Below are 22,315 nucleotides of genomic sequence, written 5' to 3'. Positions count from 1 at the left end.
ACCAACTCAAAGCAGAGTTCAACTCCCTGTTGACAGGTCAATTTCAGCAACTGTTGTAGCTCATATGACCGGCTCTAGAATATATATATTTGTATATCAATATCGAAAACCCCTTAACTTCCTAACTGACCATTCCAAATTCAAAAGCAGGGCAAATTTAGCATGTTAAAGTGTTAATTAAAAGTTAATAATAAATATATTGTGTACAAACAAATCCTGAAATGTAGCCTGTAGAATTTGTGCAGTAAACGTTTTTTTTGTGATCAATTTGCTCTTACCAATTTCTCAATTTCCTCTTTCACTGATCTTTCCTGCAAACAAATATGTTCTATATAAAATATCATATCATATTACTATATACCACATTAAATCACTGAGGCGTTATCCGTAACAGAAATTGTGGACGTTATCTTTATCCTGTTTATTAATAATATACTGAAAACAAACGAGTCCCTAATATGCACCTGAAAAGAAAAAGTAACTGTTGCCTGTAATTATTTGCAAGGCAAGAGGTATTACTTTGTGTCTATTAACTGTGTTTACTAAAATAAATGATAATTCCTTTAAAGCTACAAAGCATTCTATATGGTCACATACACCTTTTCATTACAAAATGTGAAAATGCTTATTTGATGGCAAAATAACAAAATGACATATTTTCAAATTGTTTGATATTTATCTGAATAAACATTCTGTTATAGACACATAATTATATTTTTATAGAATGTTAAAATTTCATAAGTACATAGTATTATATTACCCTCTTAATATTTTAGTTTGCATTAAAACCTTTATAAATTAAATGTGCCTTTAAAAGTATAATTTTTAAGGGAAAGATACAGTATAAAATAATTCAACACAAAAATGTGAAGTCTTAAGCTAACATAAAGCATCATTTCATTATTTGACAACTCTCATAATTAAAACACTGACATCATGCACTCTGCAATATTTTATTTACTTACAGAGAAAATAAAATGTCAATCTTATAATTGCTTATAACTTCTGAAATGATTTACATTGGTTAACTGAAGAATGTTTTATACATTTTTAGATAAAAACTAGTCCTTATCAATTAGTCCTTATCAATAATTATCTTCTAAAACAAAACATAGCATTTCAATTAATTTGATGCAGAATAATTTTTCTCACATCATATTTAATTTGTTGCTTACCTTTTCAGTACATGAATATCCTTTTCCTGAATATTTCCAACCTGGCCTTAAAATTGTCATTCTACAATCGTATCTTTTATTTTTACAAAAACCAAGAATAAACGTTTTACGAAACCAAGTATAATTCTTTTACAGAAACCAAGTTGAAAATCTTTCACAAATGCCAATTACCACTTCTATCAACAAGCATCTTTAATAATTAATTAGTTATAACTTTTTTAAAAAATCCTATAAAGCATTTTAAACAGAATTGTTTGAACAAAGACTCGCTCATTCAGACTGTTTGTATATTATTGACATACAAATATTTTCTCAGTTATGGAATGGTAATTATTGGACGGCTGCCTCTCGCTGAATTATCTTTCAAATCAGAGTCTAATATCTCATCCAAAGTTGTTTTTTCTTCTCCTAAATATATCCATGACAACTGTATTTTCAATAACATTGTACTATCGTGACTTTTGTAAAGAATCATATTTGATACCTTAAGACAGATGAAAGCAGTCAATTCGAATCGTGATAAAAGACATGGTATCACGACTACAAGGAAAAATTGTTTATCATGATTTAAAATAGCTCAGCGTCGCCTATCGCTATGGTAACAATGATGTCAACTGACATTGTCCTAGACGGAAAATACAGCTTGCCGGTTTCCTGTGTAAAATCTTTCAAATATTATTCTAGCAATTATCTGTGTATTAAATTTGATTTTCTGTCACAGTGTTTATTTGATACTGTTGGTACTGCCAATAAAGAAAATTAAGAATCTGTCAAACTGTTGTCAGATTTTATTTTCTCCCCGTTGACAATGACAGAACATTTTGACCCATTTCTGACAATGTGTATCCCAGGGTAGCTGATAACTAGCATGATTTATTGCTTTCATGTGACGATAATTTCAAAGATTTACTGCCATGATGCATGGAAACTCGTGCATTTTTCCATTCAATCAATTCCAATTTGTTTGCCGAGTTAATAACTTAAGGATTTCCATAATCCACGACAAATATCTCACACTGGCAACATTGCAAACTTTGAATTTAGCTAATATAAAAAACATTTGATCTGCCTTTGTTTTGTCGTAAAGCTATAAGTCCCTCAATATTCACGTTCATTGATGGAGACAGAAATAAGAACAGCAGTAAAAGTATACAAAATACTAAACAATATATGTTTAAGACAGTATATGGCATTACCTTCGAATTATACTCAGTATAATAACACCACTTCATGCTGTCCTTCCATGCATCATTGCATGTACAAGTGATTGCTTCCTGCGTAAAAATGCCAACCTTCTGCTAAGGTTATTTTACAAGAATTAAAAATCTGTCTGAATTCAAACCCTCAGCAGAATTCAAACCCTTAGTTATGAGGGTCAGTGATTCAAGCTCAGCAACCTTAACTAATTGGTCATAGCAGTCTCTATTAATCAAAATAGCATAGAATAATTACTTCACATGACCTGCCGTTAAACCATAACTTAATCAAACCACTGAAATTATCAAATGACTACTATATTGTGATGGAAATTATGGTGTTTCGATATAAAGTCTTGTCAAACAGACAGAAATACAATTTAGTTTATTATAGTTTAAAGAGAGGTTTATTGGTATACATATTGATTACAAGTTAAAACTTCATGTCAGCTTCTATAATAACTAATGTGAACTTTCAATCCAAAAGTTTCATATTACAACAAGAAAGCTAAGACAGTCACAAAGCGCTCACCTGACCCAAACATTTTGATAACGTTTTTTTAACTCTTATTTAACGGGGTGCAACGATTCACCAAAGTTTGAATATATATGAGCCGCGTCACGACAAAACCAATGTAATGCGTTTGCGACCAGCATGGATCCAGACCAGCCTGCGCATCCGCGCAGTCTGATCAGGATCCATGCTGTTCACTATCAGTTTCTCTACTTGTAATAGGGTAGGTAACGAACAGCATGGATCCTGATCAGACTGTGCGGATGCGCAGACTGGTCTAGATCCATGCTGGTCACAAACGCATTACGTTGGTTTTGTCGTAACATGGCTCATATGAATAAACTGTTTCCCATGGATTAACTGATTTATAAGTTGAAATTTTGGTTCGGTACATCAAGGCACCAGCTGTCAATCAAGAGCGCCTGCAGAAATATTATCCAATCAGCATTCATCATTTCATAAACAGTATCGCATGTGAACAGAAAAGAAATTGACAGGCATGTTTCTTTTTTTTTATTTAAATGTTTGTCATTTATTACTAATTAATTATTATTCAAAGCCAATATAAGGTAAACATTATACAATTACAAGTTTTTTAACAGCAAAATGATTTGTATGAATTAATTCACGAAAGTCAGGATTTGAAAAGTTCTTATATCATTTTCTTTGATTGTTTCATTTGTTTGATTTCACGGCACACCAACACAGTGTAGGTTGTAACAGGCATTTTGGAAGAGCTCTTTTTTTCAAAATTCAAAAACAAAAATTGTGTAAAACTGCAGGCAGCAACAATAATAGCTTAATACTCATTAAAACGTCTAAAACTCAAGAGAATTTTTACAGTCAGCTTGGAAGGAGAAATTAAAAATTCTATAACTCTCCCCGTCTTCAAAGGAGATTGAGAATCTGTCATTTTCTTGAACATGAATAATATAGAAGCTATGATTAAGCCTGGTGATTTCACATTTTTTATACAGAGCTTTAAGAAGAAAAAATAATTTACCGAATGAAAGAGTCAACTGTCATTTTGTTGGAGACAGTATAAGAGATAGGGATGTTTTAAGGCTTCATTAAGTAGCCCGTCAGTAATGAGTACTTGTAAGAATATATACATATATTTCCCATTGTCTCTAATGTCAACTGATTGAGGGTATTTGCATAAAATTGAGAGGAAAACATCAACAATCTTATATGATTATAGGGTAATATTTTTTTCCCAAATGTGTGCCATTGAGTTATTGTTATGAATAATGTTTAAGAAAAATGAAAATTTGCATAATTTTTTTATGGTTAGATAATTGTTCGAGAGGGGGCGGGAGACAGGGCTGGCTATGTTACGTTGTGCTTTAAGTTACATCATTAGTAGAACCACCAACCTTTTGTAAGCTTTTTCAGCTGCATTAAGCTGCGGTCTCACTTACTCCCGGCAGAGCCCAGGACCACCCACGTAAGTTACGGGGATGATTCGGGTTGAAATTATTGTTGCAGTCACACTTACCCAGGCAGCACTACGGTAATTCCAAACTAACCATCCAGGATGCCTTCCAGACCATCAAGGCATAGCCCAGGTGAAGCTACGGTTCATGCCAGTGCTTCCCTGGTCGTTCCTGAATGGCGCCTGAAGAGCCCCGGTTGACCCAGGCAGAGCCCCAGTTGATACAGGCAGAGCCCAGGTAGAACCCCGTTATGAAGTTTTCTGGAAGTACTCAAAACCCACAGACAGGTCGAAAGGTCAGAGGCAAATGATATTAATACAATGACCCAATTAAACCACTTAACCATGGAGTGTTCTTGTGTTTAAATTTAACATTTTGAACACCAGCCATGATAATGACTTGTCTGTGCAATATGAAATATGAACCTTATGGACTGTGCAAATGAAACAAGTCCATATGGGGTGTGATATGGATTTGATATGGACTTCTTGGACTCGATGTAAAAGTTGAAAGTTGTAAAATACATGGTAATAATTCTGCAAGGGTAAACCTAGACTTAAGTTCTGCAGAAAATCTTTATCATATTCAGGCTCAAAACTTTGGAATTCTCTTTCCTTAAGCCCCAGTCACATTAGAGCTTACGACAAGTGAAGACCAGTTCACGATCACCAGTGACCTCTGGTCGCGGACAATCTTTAAAACGTCTTACGACGGTCATCGGTGATCTTTGACAGTCGCAGGTTATCTTATTTAGGTCCCACGACCAATTTCAGTCGTAGACAGGTTTTTGAGCTTGCACAAAAACCTCCTTGCGATCAAACAGGTCGCTAGTGATCTTATAAGGTCTTAAGGCTGTCGCACGATGGTCGTTCGGAAGTGCGACAATCTTACGACAGTCTTTACAAATTTCCAATAGTCACTGATAATCTTAAGTAGTCTTTAGTAATCGTGTGATGGTCGTACGACAAGTTGTAGGTGATCGCATGTTATGTAACGGGTAGTCGTACGTAATCCCAGGCAATCTTGAGACCATCGTACGCTTACTTATGACCTGTCGTGCGATTGTCAATGATGACTTGTCTTACCATACTAGCAAAAGTAAATTTATTTGTGCAACAAGAGCCACCGCCGGGCGGGGGCAACGCTCGACTTTTTACTTTTTCTAAACGCAAACATAAAAGGTTTGAACATATATTGATGTTTCCTTTTTATAAATTTAGTTGGTCTGTCTTGTCACATTAGTTTTGTTTATATATTTTGTATATATATGAATAGAAACATTAAGCATATTTCTAAAAATAGCAACAGTACGCAATTTCTAAAAATAGCAACAATGACGCAATTTCTAAAAATAGAAACAATGACGCAATTTCTAAAAATAGAAAAAAATGACGCAATTACTAAAAATAGCAACACTGACGCAATTTCTAAAAATAGAAAAAATGACGCAATTTCTAAAAATAGAAAAAAATGACGCAATTTCTAAAAATAGCAACAATGACACAATTTCTAAAAATAGAAAAAATGACGCAATTTCTAAAAATAGAAAAACATGACGCAATTTCTAAAAATAGAAAAAATGACGCAATTTCTAAAATAGAAACAATGACGCAATTTCTAAAAATAGAAAAAAATGACGCAATTTCTAAAAATAGAAAAAAATGACGCAATTTCTAAAAATAGCAACAATGACGCAATTTCTAAAAATAGAAAAAAAAATGACACAAATTCTAAAAATAGCAACAATGACGCAATTTCTAAAAATAGAAAAAATGACGCAATTTCTAAAAATAGAAAAACATGACGCAATTTCTAAAAATAGAAAAAAAATGAAGCAATTTCTAAAAATAGAAAAAATGACGCAATTTCTAAAAATAGAAAAAAATGACGCAATTTCTAAAAATAGAAAAACATGATGCAATTTCTAAAAATAGACAAAAAATGACGCAATTTCTAAAAATAGAAAAACATGACGCAATTTCTAAAAATAGAAAAACATGACGCAATTTCTAAAAATAGAAAAAAAATGAAGCAATTTCTAAAAATAGAAAAAATGACGCAATTTCTAAAAATAGAAAAACATGATGCAATTTCTAAAAATAGACAAAAAATGACGCAATTTCTAAAAATATAAAACATGACGCAATTTCTAAAAATAGAAAAAAATGACGCAATTTCTAAAAATAGAAACAATGACGCAATTTCTAAAAATAGAACAAAACTGACACAATTTCTAACAAGAGCTGTCCGTAAGACAGCGCGCTCGACTTTTTTATTGCTTGCCAATAAAAAAAGTTTTTGCAGTAAAAGGCAATACAAGAATCTCTGTATTTTTAAAGTGAACAATGGCCATGAGCATTAAGATATTTAGTGAAGAATTATTTTACTGAATTGTGTGATACCCTTGAACACTGCAGGTTCAGTGGATAGGAATGAATTTTTTTAGATTTTTTAAGTTTTTTAGTGCTTGCCTATAATACAAAACATTGACAGTTAAGGGCCATAATTCAAATAAAATCTTTGACAGAATTACCTTCTCCTGGACATGTTTGGGAATCATGATTGTAAACAAGTATTCCAACTTTCAAATTAATATCTCAAACAGTTCAGTCAAAAAGTGGACTGGTACTAAAAACTTAACCAAGATTCTAAGTCGATAAAAGGCCTTAATTTTTAAAACAAATCCTTGACAGAGTTACCTTCTCTTGCGTACAGATGGGGGTTATGATGTGAAATAGCATTAAAAGTTTCAAAGCAATATCTCAAAGGGTTAAGGCAATAAGTGGATTTTACCCATATTCAATGTATTTTCTAAGTCAAAAAGGGGCATAATTCTGTCAAAAACCTTGACAGAGTTATGTCCTCTTGTCTGTTGATGAAGGTCGTGATGGTAAACAAGTATGGTCAGTTTCAAAGCAATACCTCCAATGGTTTTGAAATAAAGTGAGGTGGTACAAAAAACTTAACCAAGCTCAATACACTTTCTAAGTCAAAAAAGGGCCATAATTCTGTCAAAAACCTTGACAGAGTTATGTACTCTTGTCTGTAGATGGAGGTTATGATGGTGAACAAGTATGGTAAGTTTCAAAGCCATACTTGTAATACTTCTGAAATAAAGTGGGGTGGTACGAAAAACTTAACCAAGGTGTGACGCCAACGCCGACGCCGACGCCGGGGCGAGTAGGATAGCTCCCCTTTTCATAGAAAAGTCGAGCTAAAAATAGAAAAAAATGACGCAATTTCTAAAAATAGAAACAATGACGCAATTTCTAAAAATAGAACAAAACTGACATAATTTCTAAAAATAGAAAAAAATGACGCAATTTCTAAAAATAGCAACAATGACCCAATTTCTAAAAATAGAAAAAAAATGACGCAAATTCTAAAAATAGCAACAATGACGCAATTTCTAAAAATAGAAAAAATGACACAATTTCTAAAAATAGAAAAACATGACACAATTATATACATGTATATATATATATACATATATATATATTTGATATATATATATATATTTGATATATATATATATATATATATCTATATATGTATATATATATATATATACATGCATATATATGTATTATATTTATATATATATATATACCTGCATATATGTATATATATACACACACACATTTATATATATATATATATATATATAATACATATACAGGGATCATTCTAGGGGGCGATTTCCGCGATTTCTCGCAAAAAAAATCACCAAAATCTCAGAGAAATTTGTGAAATGAGAGAAAATCTCGCACAGCAATTTGAGCCCGAAAATGTCTAATCACAATAAAAAAAATGCTACAGTTACACAAAAATATGATGAAAAATTCACAATTCCCATCAAGAATTTAATTTCAAATTGTTTATTAATAAAATCGGTGTAAAAAAACTCCAAAAAGTAGTCCAACACTTTGAATTATTTAGCCTAAAATAATTGCCGATCGGAGACCGCAAATTCACCGTACGGTATGATGGCTAACCTTTATCTATCTGTAAGTCGAGAATTTACATAAAACACTTTTAATTGATTTTAATAAAAATTGTTAGACACAGACTAACATAAAAATGGACATGTAAAAAACAAATACCGGTAAAATTTGTCTTCTAAATGTCACATCAACCACGGTAAATTTTGCCGTAAAGAACAAATTAAAAAAATTTGTTTTACGATTCCTGATGAAATAGCCGATAATAAATATTCTTTTATTGAACAAAAATATTTAATTTTATATTATTGCAATCAGCAACAGCTAGAATTGTGAATGTTTCAGCGGAAAACAGACAAATATTCAATTGTCACATATTTTCGCGATGTCGTGATTAAAAAAAAATACTAAAAGGAAGCTGAGTGTTATTTAAAGGTGTTTTATAACACTGAAAATGATGTTTATGAATAAAAATTACTTTAGGTATTGTTTATATTTGTGGATATGGAGATATTTGTCATTATGTGTTCAGGTCACATATTCAATGAATATTTTTTTAAAGGAGGGAGGTGTGTGAAGAGAATCATAAAGAAAACAAAATGTAAGGTTATAAAAAATATTCTTCAAATCTCAACAATCACTTCTGTACAGTACAGTGTTGTCCATTAGGAACATTGGCTGCAAATAATAGTTGTAGTAGATATCCATGTATAATTCTTTTATATTTCAGAATAAAAGTGTTATATTTATTTTTCACAACTAGAATTTTATTATGTTTAAAAATTCACAAAAGAAAAGGCATAGGATGTGTTAAAAAAGTGAAAACAAAAATCACTGTAATAAACAGAGCTACATCTTCTTATATCCTCATTAGATAAACAATGTTTATATGTACAGTGATTTTAAAAAGTTAGAAATTTCTATATTTTTAACCTCGCCCATCATGAAAATTAAATCTCTCAAGAAAATCTAATTTCTCTCATTAAAATTTCTCAAATGAGAGAAAATCTCTCACTAAAAATCCTGACCAGAATGATCCCTGCATATACTATACATACACACACACACACACCAATAAATGCACAATCTGAGAAAATTCAGTAATATAACCTTCAAGGTCAAGGTCATTAAAGAGCCCAAGCAAATTTGGGTTTGATAAACAACAAGGTCTGGTCCTTAAGAATGTTCTGTTATAATATGAAGTTTATCCCTTCAAAAATAGCAAAGTTACAGTCAGTTACTGCCAAAACAATGAAAATTTCAATAATTTGACCTTCAAAGGCAATGTCATTAATGAGTGAAGGTCAAGGTCTTTCGGTATATTTTTAACAGTTATCTTGGAAGATTATTATGTTCAAGTTTGAAGACAATCCATTCAAAAATAACAAAGTTACAGCCAATAATAGCCAAAAAAATGAAAATTTCAATAATTTGACCTTCAAAGTCAAGGTCATTGATGAGTGAATGTCAAGGTCTGACTGGTTATTTTTAAGGGATATCCTTGAAGATTATTATGTTCAAGTTTGAAGACAATCCATTCAAAAATAACAAAGTAACAGCCAATAACAGCATGAACAAGCAAAAATTGGACTTTTAACCTTGAAGGTCAAGGTCATTTATGGATGAAGGTCAAGGTTAGTGTGGTCTACTGAAAGGTCTTGTCCCAAGGGTTGTTGTGGCCAAGTATGAAGACAATACACCAAGAAATAAAAAAGTTATGATCCAGGTACAAGTTTTCGGACGGCAACGGCAACGGAGACGGCAACGCCGACCTGACTATAACAATACCTCTACTTTTTTTTTCAAAAAAAAAAAAGTCGAGCTAAAAATGGTTTAAGTCGCAGACAATCGCTGATGATCGTCAGTTTTACAAGTCGCCGGTGGTCGCAAGTAATCGTAAGCTCTAGTGTGACTGGGGTTTTAGATATAAGAAACTCTACAAATTTACAGTCATTCAAAAATAATTATCTGAAATGATGGTTCTCTGGAGGGAATTTTAAATCCCATCTGAAAGTTGTATTATAAAATAATAAATGTATATTTTACTTTCATTGTCTATATTCTTTTTTAATGTTTTTTTTTTCTCTTTTTCTTCTAGCTATCATTTTATATGTTTCTTAACTATTTGTAACAATGTTACTTCTGTTGTTATCATACCTTTTGTTGTAAATGTTTATACTATGTACATTGTATATTTGATGGGAAGACCATGCCTATAACTATGTTGCCTCTTTAAATAAAGTCTTTATTATTATTATTATTATTATTATTATCATAAACAAACCTAAACACAGACATGTGAAATTACAGAAAATTTGATTCTTATTAATGACTGTATCATAATACTGCATCAATACGCAAAGTATTCTATTTGTGAAAATCTTGTATTTCAATAAATATTTCACCTATTAAAAACTACAAAAATTTTCAAATTATATAACCAAATGGAAATTTCATCAGAGCAGCTGCATTAATATAATGTAAGGCACTAAAATAATACAAGTAAGTCATTTGTTTATCTCTACAATGGCAGATATCTAATGATAGTCTAGCATTAGGTCTCTGTGATTTTCTCTGATATACGACCTGTCTCTTTATTGTCATTCCTATAGCTTTACAAAATGAACATGTCATGATTTGGCATATTGTTATATAGGCAAGATATATAATGCTTAAAAGCCTCTCTTTAAATGACAGAAACAGAACAACTTTCTGGAGGGTTAAGAAGCCTTCCTCACAAAGTAAGTAGTCTAGAGTTTAAATAAGATTCTGTTGATCCAGGACTTGTATTTCATATTTTTAAGTGGACTTTATTTCTTTTTGGTTGTTATTTAAGTTGCAATGACATTGTAAGGGTTTTGCAGTAACTTTAATTCCAGGTCATATGGCATATTTCTAGTTTTATAAGAGGAGAAAAGGTTCAGTTTCCCAGCCTCTATGCAGTATTTCAGACATAAGTGTGCACCTACGTAGAACCACAGACCTTAAATCCGCTAGCTGGATAACTTCCTTCATAGTTCCTTGCGGGATTTGAACCCACAGCTGTAAACACAAGTGATTTACTAAGCAAAGACCACACAAGTGGTGCATGAATCTTCAAACAAAATCAACTTCAGCTGAACACGAGTCCCAGATTAAGGTTCAAATATGGCTTTGAATTTTTTCTCTGTATATATCAGGTTACCTAATGATACATTGCAATTTCTTAGTATGCCTAGTAAACTCAATAAAGTTTTGATAATACATGTAAATTTATATATCATATTTGTTATAAATTGGCAAAATATTGCCAATTATATTTTGCCGATTGATCATCTTTTGAAAAGAACATCAATTAGGATTATTACACGCAAACTTTTTTTATCATATGACTGTTATATTCTTCAGTCATATTTATTTCTGGAGCTCATACTATTTTATACAGTATTATAATAACCTCACAAGTACATTTCAGATTCTCAGCAGTGTTGACATATTATTGGTAATTTATTTAGAAATTTCCCCATATTAATAACTATAATTATTACTGCATGGGGAGAAGTTATGGCCATATAATATTGTCAACCAGAAGTTTAATATAGGATAAAACTATACAACATACAGAGTTTGAACTCATGAACTTAACAACTTGTCTTAATAAGCTTATAAGAGTTAGCTTTTTATCTCACAAAATCATTATAATTGTAACACAAACATATAAGTTATAACCAATTTGATTTGGTGATATGGATATTTAACAGTCATTTACTATCTCTGTAGCTACATCTTAGAACAAGCATGCTTAATACATAATTCTATAAAAGAAAAAGAAAAAGAAAAATATATATGAAATATATAAAATTTCTTCAAACAATGAAACTGCGATTCATCTTATCATTTTAATTAATTACTTGGCTACTTTTGCATATGATTATGTAATTTTCAACTTATTGTGCTTACTCAGACTGCATCCAGAAATCTATTCCAGCTTAATGCTCTGTTGTTTTGTTTTTTTATAGTTAGTTTATACGAACTTATTTTAGTTTGATTGTGTTGAAAGCTGTAAGCTTATTGAAACACTCTCGAATCTATTCCTTAGAACCAACCAGTGCTAAGCAATGAGTGTAATGTTTCTTGCTAACGAAAATATCTTGCCCCCAATGGGGTTTGAACCCTGGGACACAGAAATCCTTAGATAACTATTTAATGTGTCAACCACTCAGCCATGCCACCACTCTCTTTATTGTTCTTGCTTACGTAGAACTAAAGAAAATTGCTTCTGAAATTGAAGATAATTTACTTACTAATACCATATAGTAACTAGAACTCCGCGAGTCGGATGTGTCGCCTTGTGAACAATGTAGTTTAGGAGAAATGGCCAGGACAAAAATGAAATATGAAAATAACAAAGGGCAATAACTAAAAAAATAATAAGTGCAGAGCAGCAGTTTCTGTGCACTGCACTTCTTATCAATAAGATCTATCATTCTATGATGTTTCAAGTCCATAGCTTTCATACTTGAGGAGAAATGACCAGGACAAAAATAAAGTAAGAAAATCAACAAAGGGCAATAACTCAAAAAATAAGAAATGCAGAGTATCAGTTCTTATGCACTGCACTTTTTCTTAATGAGATCTATCATCCTATGAAGTTTCAAGTCCATAACTTTTATACTTTCGGAGAAATGGCCTGGACAAAAATTAAGTATGAAAATTAACAAAGGGCCATAACTCAAAAATTAAGAAATGCAGAGTACCTGTTCTTGTGCACTGCACTTCTTCTTAATGAGACCTATCATCCTATGAAGTTTCAAGTCCATAGCTTTTATACTTAAGGAGAAATGGCCAGACAAAATTAAAGTATGAAAATAAACAAAGGGCAATAACTCAAAAAATAAGAAATGCAGAGTACCTGTTCTTGTGCACTGCACTTCTTCTTAATGAGATCTATCATCCTATGAAGTTTCAAGTCCATAACTTTTATACTTTCGGAGAAATGGCCTGGACAAAAATTAAGTATGAAAATTAACAAAGGGCCATAACTCAAAAATTAAGAAATGCAGAGTACCTGTTCTTGTGCACTGCACTTCTTCTTAATGAGACCTATCATCCTATGAAGTTTCAAGTCCATAGCTTTTATACTTAAGGAGAAATGGCCAGACAAAATTAAAGTATGAAAATAAACAAAGGGCAATAACTCAAAAAATAAGAAATGCAGAGTACCTGTTCTTGTGCACTGCACTTCTTCTTAATGAGACCTATCATCCTATGAAGTTTCAAGTCCATAGCTTTTTTAGTTGAAGAAAAATGGCCCGGACAAAATTAAAGTATGAAAATTAACAAAGGGCAATAACTCAAAAAATAAGAACTGCAGAGTACCGGTCCTTGTCCACTGCACTTCGGGTTATTGAAAGAAGCATGCATACCAAGTTTGAAGTCAATCAGACTTATAGTGACTGAGTTATGCTCCGGACAAGCTTTAGGGGACGCCGACAACGCCGACACAGACGCCGCCGACAAAAGTAACCCCTATATGTCACCTTTTCAAGGCGACACAATAAAATTGCTAGATATGTTTGCCTCCAAATTAACAAGTATAGTCCCTTTTCAAAATGACCAGGTTGTCTTTTTCTAAACAGTTACGATGTAATTAAAGAATTACCTGAGCTACTTTCTCCGATACATTGTGTTTCATGTTCTGTACACCTGGTAAAAACAAGCCCTTAGCGTTCTGACTAAGTCCGTCAAGAGCTTTCAGTTTCTCCGCCTCCGATAGATCGATCTGGCTGTCCTGTAACGTCCTCGTTCGGAACTTTGTCAACTCTGAATCACTAGATGCTTGATTCATCTGAACAGATTTTACATGGTTCCCCATCACAGCTGAAATATAAAATTCACCGTAACAATAAATCGTAACCCTTTTAAATTTTCGTGATATAATTGCTGATTAATTGGTCTACAATGAATATGCAGATTTCATATGACCAATTTCACACGACCAATCTAAATCATTTTAGCTAAATTTTTACACTAGAAATATGTAACCAATTCAAACAGCAATTTTCCTTTTTATTTTCCCCTACCTATTTAAAGTCAGGAAATAATGAAGAGTAACATCACCACCTTAGGTATCAATAATTCATTAATGTTTACTAGTTTAGATCATAACAATGATGATCATCAGGAGAGTTGACATTATTATGACTTGTACCATTGGTGGAATAGATGACATGCAAGAATCAGTAAGGTCTTTATCATAATACACACCTAATTGTATCATTGGATACCCACTGTTGACTCAACATGATAAATGTTAATGGTTCGGCCGTGGGTAGTCAACTATAACTTAATTGCTGCAAAATTTTTAATAAGTTAAATAAAAACACTTGGGAAATAACTTCTAAACTTTGAATTTGAAATAATTTTATACAATAAACCTGAATTAAACAGTAAGTTTAGCTTTAGATAGGGGACATGCAAAAGTTCAATCAATTAACCATTAATTAATTAGTCAATTAACTCTCACCATGCTAAAAATTTTATACTAAAATATGGCATGCTATAAATTTGAACAGTCCTTTGATAACTGTTTAGAACTAAAAAAAAATCAATATTCTAGAACCTTACCATTAGCCTCATGGAATCTAGGGACCAGATTTCAATATTCTAGAACCTTACCATTAGCCTCATGGAATCTAGGGACCAGATTTCAATATTCTAGAACCTTACCATTAGCCTCATGGAATCTAGGGACCAGCAGACATTTTCACAAAAAATCTTACGATTTATCGTAAGTTTTTCACTTACGATAATCGTAAGTTAAATCTTAAGTCATTTTCACAAAGCCACTCGTAAGTTAAAATTTTATCTTAAGATAAAAAATTCACTTACGATAAATCTTACGACAAAAACATCCCTAGCAACGTTCATTTGATAGTGATGTGCATGCTCTATATTTTGATTCCGGTTTTAAAATCAAGTAATCAAGGAGCTTGAAATATCTATTGAAACACAATCAAATTTCATTAAGAACAAAAAAAATGATTCAAACTGATATAATTTATATCTTGATTGAAGATAATTAATATATATCTAAAAGATTTCAGAAAGAAGGTCTACTATGTTATTAATAAATAAAAAGGTACCAACTAGTACATGCTGGCAATGGAATCGAACTCACCAATTGTACAAATTATAAGTTTTTCAATAATACTAAGTCTACAGGTATAGTTCACATTATTTTAAACTATTCATAACCCTCTCCATCGTGACGTCATCAAGTCATGACGTCACAAATGTATATGTTGAAAAATAATTATACCTCACTTTATGTTATTTATAGCATACTGTTTGCTTAATATTTAGTTGTCCTCCAACTTTTTGTTTGTTTTTATTCAATTTAGGTAAGAGATACATGATATTTTACCCTTAAGAGAGAAAAAATTACACTTACGAACGGGGAAGACCTATCGTAAAGTTACGACAGATTTTGCACTAAAGATTTTTTTAAGATTTTTTGTGAAAAGGAGATTTATCGTAAGATTTCTCTTACGACAAAAAATTGTCGTAAGATTTTTTGTGAAAATGTCTGCTGATTTCAATATTCTAGAACCTTACCCTTAGCCTCATGGAATCTAGGGACCAGATTTTACTATCAGTATTGAGTCAAGCCAGCCTGCACATTCCCCCATTATGACCAGACTCTATACTATTTGTTAGCTAAAAATCGTATATTTTTAACAATGAGATCCCTATAACTTTGAATAGACTGCTCCAATTAAAAGCTGGACAAATCCATTTCACAAATTCAGCAGGTTCAACAGTCAACAGTATATGGTCAGTGTGCATTTAATTTATATGCAGACTCGGGCCTTGACCTAAATTGGTGACATAGGTAAGTCCTTGCACTGTTTTGTTTGCTTGAATTAAAAGCCTAAAATATCAATCACTATTTATCTAACGATGTTAGAATAGCATACAGTTATAGCAAAACCAATACCATAAGCATAACCTGCCCATTTATTCTATAAAAAGATTTCAGTAGTTAGTTTTGTTTTAGATGTAACAAACATCTTAAACTGAACTATTAACCATCAAAAGTAACAAGATTACATGTGCTGTATTATAGAAGTATAACTTATGAGAGACCTACAGAATTCAGATATTCTACCACCAAGGGAAGTAATTCAGAATGCTTTTTTAATACCATCTTACAAAAGTTATTCTCCATTACTCTCTTTGTAAGGGAAGCAATTCAGAATAAAAATTATAAGACAGTCATTCAAGAGTTACTCATCTTTCTGAAGAACTTTTTTTTGATTGCTTTAAAGATGGAGAAAATAAGATAAAATTGGAAGAAAAATTGAAAATTACAAAACTGAGAAAGAAATACATTGCCCACTTTCTTATGTTGCATGCTATCTATTAACAAGTGATAAGAGAGTGTTGTGCATTTACTTTCTATGTTTATGTAACTGATACCTTAGTTGTTTGTAAAGACACAATTTGTTGTTTCAATTAGTGTAATTAGAAAAACAATTAGCTTGTTAAAGGTAATGCACTATAATGATAATGATGCAATTAAAATCTATCTCTACATTTACTTGATTGGCACAATCATAGTTTTTAATTAATTACATGTAAAAAAACAATACAGTATTCAAGATCTTTGGAACATGTACAACATTCAAGATCTAAGGAACATGTACAGCATTCAACATGTACAGCATTCAAGATCTATGGAACATATACAGCATTCAAGATCTATGGAAAATGTACAGCATTCAAGATCCACAGAACAAGTACAGCATTCAAGATCTATGGAGCATGTTCAGCATTCAAGATCTACGGAACATGTACAGCATTCAAGATCTATGGAACATGTTCAGCATTCAAGATCTACGGAACATGTACAGCATTCAAGATCCACAGAACAAGTACAGCATTCAAGATCTATGGAGCATGTTCAGCATTCAAGATCTACGGAACATGTTCAGCATTCAAGATCTATGGAACATGTTCAGCATTCAAGATCTACGGAACATGTACAGCATTCAAGATCTACGGAACATGTACAGCATTAGAGATTTATGGAACATGTATACAGCATTCAAGATCTACGGAACATGTAAAGCATTCAAGATCTATGAAACATGTACAGCATTCAAAATCTATGGATCATATACAGCATTCAAGATCTATGGAACATGTTAAGCATTCAAGATCTATGGAACATGTACAGCATTCAAGATCTATGAAACGTATGCAGCATTCTAGATCTATGGCACATATACAGCATTCAAGATTTCTGAAATAATTGTACAAATGACGATTTCAGGCTTATGATATCCAATAATCCTCAGTGAGCTAAAACAAGAGAGACTTAGCTAAGGCCGAGAAAAATCCAGAAGTGCCAAAAAAGTTAATACAAATAAAACATCCCTAAGTTTATTAATTTTTACAATTTGTGTCATAGAGATAATAAAATTCTTTAAAAAATCCCACCACTAACAAGACCTTCAATTAATTGATTTTGAGCATGCCAAGAAAAAAACTAGGATATAACATGATGCAAAAATATATGTGAAATAAAATGTTAGCAAATCTATCTCATATAAAAACCACTTATATAAACCATTCAATAAGGATATATAGGTGGGTGCATGAATGCTCTACTCACATGTACTTAGAGTATAAGATCTGGGGCGTATATACCTATCATATAAATCTGAAATACAACACACCATCATACAATAAATATACATATTGTACAGTACTAACACTCTATTAAACAATAAATATACATATTGTACATTACTAACACTCTATTAAACAATAAATATACATATTGTACAGTTCTACCACTCCATTGAACAATAAAAATACATATTGTACAGTACTACCAATCCATAAACAATAAATATACATATTGTACAGTACTACCACTCCATTGAACAATAAATATAAATATTGTACCACTTAATAAAGGTACATATTTTTCATATAACTATCACACCATCAAACATGTAACCAATTCTGTGTATCATTGTCACTTGCAAAATAACAGACACAAAAAATGCATGACAAAGTCCATTCCAAAGTGTTCAAGGCAACATTTCAGCCATGTAATTTTCCCATTTAGGAGTTAATTAAGAAAATGGTTTTCTGACAGAATGCATTAGTAACAGTGCTAAGTTTCCAAATAGCTCATTATAATCATAAACCAACATTTTGTCTTAACTTGATCAATTAAAATACTGACCCTCCTACATAGTACAGAGCCTTCAAGGCAACAAAATAGCTCCTTTACAAGGTAGCACTATAGGCCGTTTTACATACAGAGTGTTCAAGGCAACACTATAGACCCTTTACATACAGTGTGTTCTAGGTTGCACTGTTGCCCCTTTTATACGCATGGTGTTCAAGGCAACACTATAGACCCTTCTACATACATAGTGTTCAAGGCAACAAAATAGCTTCTTTACAAGGTAGCACTCTGGGCTGTTTTACATACAGTGTTCAAGGCAACACTATAGACCTTTACATACAGTGTGTTCCAGGCTGCACTGTTGCCCCTTTTTATATGCATGGTGTTCAAGGCAACACTATAGCTCCTTTACATACAGTGTGTTCAAGGTAGCACTGTTCAGTATTGCTCCTTTTATATACAGAGTGTTCAAGGCAAAACTATAGCTCCTTTACATACGGTGTGTTCAAGGTAGCACTGTTCAGTATTGCTCCTTTTATATACAGGGTGTTCAAGGCAAAACTATAGCTCCTTTACATACAGTGTGTTCAAGGTAGCACTGTTCAGTGTTGCTCCTTTTAATACACTTCAGTGTTGCTCCTTTTAATATACAATGTTCAAGGCAACACTATAGACCCTTCTACATACTGAGTGTTCAAGACAACACTATAATAGCCCTTAAACATACAAAAGGAAGCTGTCAAAGCAACACTGTAGTGACCTTGACTTGAACCCTAAGTAAGGACAATTGTTGCCATGAACCATCAATATACAAACTACCCTAATGTGATACATGGCTTATAGCTAATATAGATATAACTCTTGATGGACAGGTCACTGTGGAATAGACTTCACCAGTACATCAACTAGAAAGGTACACTACTAGCTAAAATAACAAAACCTATAAAACATTTTTATTGAAATTATTATTATAAACAATCATTGTTTCTCTCACACCGGTCCAAGGCAATAGAAAACTGTTATACCTTTTTAAACTTATAAAGAGTCACTAAATTAAGTTACATAATTGACATAATGTCTTATCAACAATTTACTAAAGGTTGAAATGGATATTCAAATTTTTTATACAGAAAATTGAATCTATTGGTTAACCTATTTTCATTATTATTCAAGAGTTGGCTGCAGCATAGATATTTCTAATAATTCTTGGATTTAACCTCTACCTTGCTATCAAATGTGTTTATCTTTCAATATGGATAGAAATATTCATCATTCTTATGGGAAAAGTATTCACTGATGTAATAGTGAACAGTGCAGACCACGATAAGTCAGCACCAAACTGTGTTGGCTGATTTTGGTCTTCACTGGTTGCATGCCAAACAGTTGCCACTGTTTATTTTGTTTCATTTGACTCTTAATTATATTGCGTTTATATGTTTGATTGAATTATAATATTTTTTAAACTAATACTAATGCCTTTTTAACTCATTTAATGCAACTGTGACATTCAATAACCAAGAATTCTAAGGGAACAGTTTGCATTCCATTACTGTCAAAAAAGCAGAAAAATACACAACAAATATCTTGTTGGCGTGAATAATGAACAAGATTGCATTTGAGAAAAATGCTATGCCACCGCATGGTTCAAATTTCATAGCTGTACATCAAAGGACAAGAAAGTAGGTCACATCATCAAAATCTAGGTCACCTGATATCAAAGTTCAATTTTACAACTAAAACTGTGCACATGGTCAAAATGTCATTGCTGTACATCAAAGGACAAGAAAGAAGGTCACTGTCCCCTTGGGCAAGGCATAATTTTGACCCAAGGGTTTAATTCAAAACAATTTTGATACAGGTCCACCAAACAACATTTCAAGTCAAATATCTAAGCTATAGCTTTCTCCCATTCAGAAAACATTTGTTTTATTTTCTGTTTTTACTATGTGTACATAATGAGAATCACTGCCCCCGGGCAGGGCCAATTTTGACACCAGGGGAAAATTTTGAACAACTTTGGTAGAGGACCTATAAATGATATTATATATCAAACATCAAAGCTCTATGCCTTGTACCTTCAGACAAAAATATTTTTTATTTTTTCACTATATGTACATAATGAAAATCAATGACCCCGGGGCGGAACCAATTTTGACCCCAGGGCTATAATTTGAACAATCTTGCAAGAGGTTCACTACACAATGTTTCATGCAAAATATCTTAACTCTAGCCTTTGTAAATTTAGAGAAGATGAATTTTTAAGTTTTTACTAAATACATATAAGGAAAACCTATGGCCACCGGGGGCGGGGCTAATTTTGACACAAGAGGCAAAATTTGAATAACTTTTGTAGAGTACCTTTAGATGATATTATTTAACAAAAATTAAAGCTCTAAGCCTTGTACCTTCAGCCAATAAGATTTATTTATTTTTTACTATATGTATATATTGAAATCAATGACCCCAAGGGCGGGGGCAATTTTGACCCAGGGCTATAATTTGAACAATCTTGCTAGAGGTTTACTACACAATGTTTCATGCAAAATATCTAACCTCTAGCATTTGTCAATTGCTAGAAGAATTTTTTTGAAGTTTTTACTATAAGTTTTTACTATGTACATATAAGGAAAACCAATGATCCCCGGGGCGGGGCCAATTTTGACCCCAGGGCTATAATTTGAACAATCTCGGTAGAGGTCTACCAGACAATGCCTTATGCAAAATATATAAGCTCTAGGCCTTTTGGGTCTTTACAAGAAGGTGTTTTAAGTTTTTACTATATGTACATAGTGAAAATCAATGACCCCCGGGGCGGGGCCAATTTTGACCCCAGGGCTATAATTTGAACAATCTTGTTAGAGGTCTACCAGACAATGCCTTATGCAAAATATCTAAGCTCTAGGCCTTTTGGGTCTTTACAAGAAGATTTTTTAAATTTATTCTTATAATTCCTTTTGGTTGCCATGGCAACCAGATTTCTGCATGGAATGAAATTCTTTGAACAACTTTGGAAGCCCTTCACCCAAGGAACAATCCTGCCAAGTTTGGTTGAAATTGGACTAGTGGTTTTTCACAAGAAGATTTTTTAAGTTCACTATATAATCTATATAACACACACACAAACACACACACAAACACACGCACACACACACTGGTGAATCGCTATATGCCACCGCATCGCAGATGCTGCGGTGGCATAAAAATATCCATGATGGGCAATTTAGCTGAAATTTCAAAAATATTGTGCGGCTAAAAACACAGTCTGTTATATCAATGCTTCCTCGTAATTAACCAAACTGAAAAATATGCCTTTAAAACAAGAAAAAATATTTCACAAATGGAACTTCTGTTTTCGGACTAAAAATCCCAGCATTCATTGATTAACAATAATGATCTGATTATGAGGCAAACTAATCTGAAAATTTTGCAGCAACATTAAACCATAATGCAACAAAAAAACAAACAACAGACACAATGACATGTTGCTTTTAAAGACGCAAAAACTCTAATGATTATGCAGCCAGAACTCTGGAAAACAACACATGACAGTTGGAAAAATAGACATCTGCAAATAACTGAAACTCTGTAACCCTTAAAACTGCTAATTTTTGCTCCTGTGCCATTAAAGTAAAATACAAATGATTGTTCATTTATCATAGATAGTAAAGTTTTACTACTTTGTGCTGATTTGATTTCAGTTTGATTAAGGAAAAAAAATTACAAAAAAAACAACAATATTTATATTGTTTTATTTTGAAACAAATAAATCTTCCATTACATATCAAACTTTGAATAGAACATGCTATAAAGAAACAATTACATATCCAACTGTAAAATAGAATATATCGTACACATTTATTCCATTTA

The 22,315-nt window shown here is 32.2% G+C and overlaps 1 protein-coding gene across 2 annotated transcripts in view; it reads right to left on the bottom strand.

The window, feature by feature from the left end:
* Positions 1 to 248: 248 nt before the first annotated feature.
* LOC132760667 (potassium voltage-gated channel subfamily H member 2-like) overlaps positions 249 to 22,315 on the bottom strand; it is a 122,714-nt gene continuing 100,647 nt past the window's right edge. Inside the window, exons 5-7 of one of the 2 annotated variants that reach the window (XM_060752697.1) lie at positions 17,921 to 17,968; positions 13,904 to 14,121; positions 249 to 311 (exon numbers count right to left, since the gene is read on the bottom strand). In XM_060752697.1, coding sequence (XP_060608680.1) covers positions 264 to 311; positions 13,904 to 14,121; positions 17,921 to 17,968 — 314 coding nt within the window. In that variant the 3' untranslated portion in view covers positions 249 to 263. The remainder of the gene's footprint in view (positions 312 to 13,903; positions 14,122 to 17,920; positions 17,969 to 22,315) is intronic. The other variant, XM_060752698.1, reaches the window with a different exon arrangement.

This window comes from Ruditapes philippinarum, unplaced genomic scaffold (assembly GCF_026571515.1).
Source record: "Ruditapes philippinarum isolate M1 unplaced genomic scaffold, ASM2657151v2 ctg1481_1_1_1_1, whole genome shotgun sequence".
Lineage (NCBI taxonomy): Eukaryota > Metazoa > Mollusca > Bivalvia > Venerida > Veneridae > Ruditapes > Ruditapes philippinarum.
This window is presented reverse-complemented; position numbering and strand designations above follow the sequence as displayed.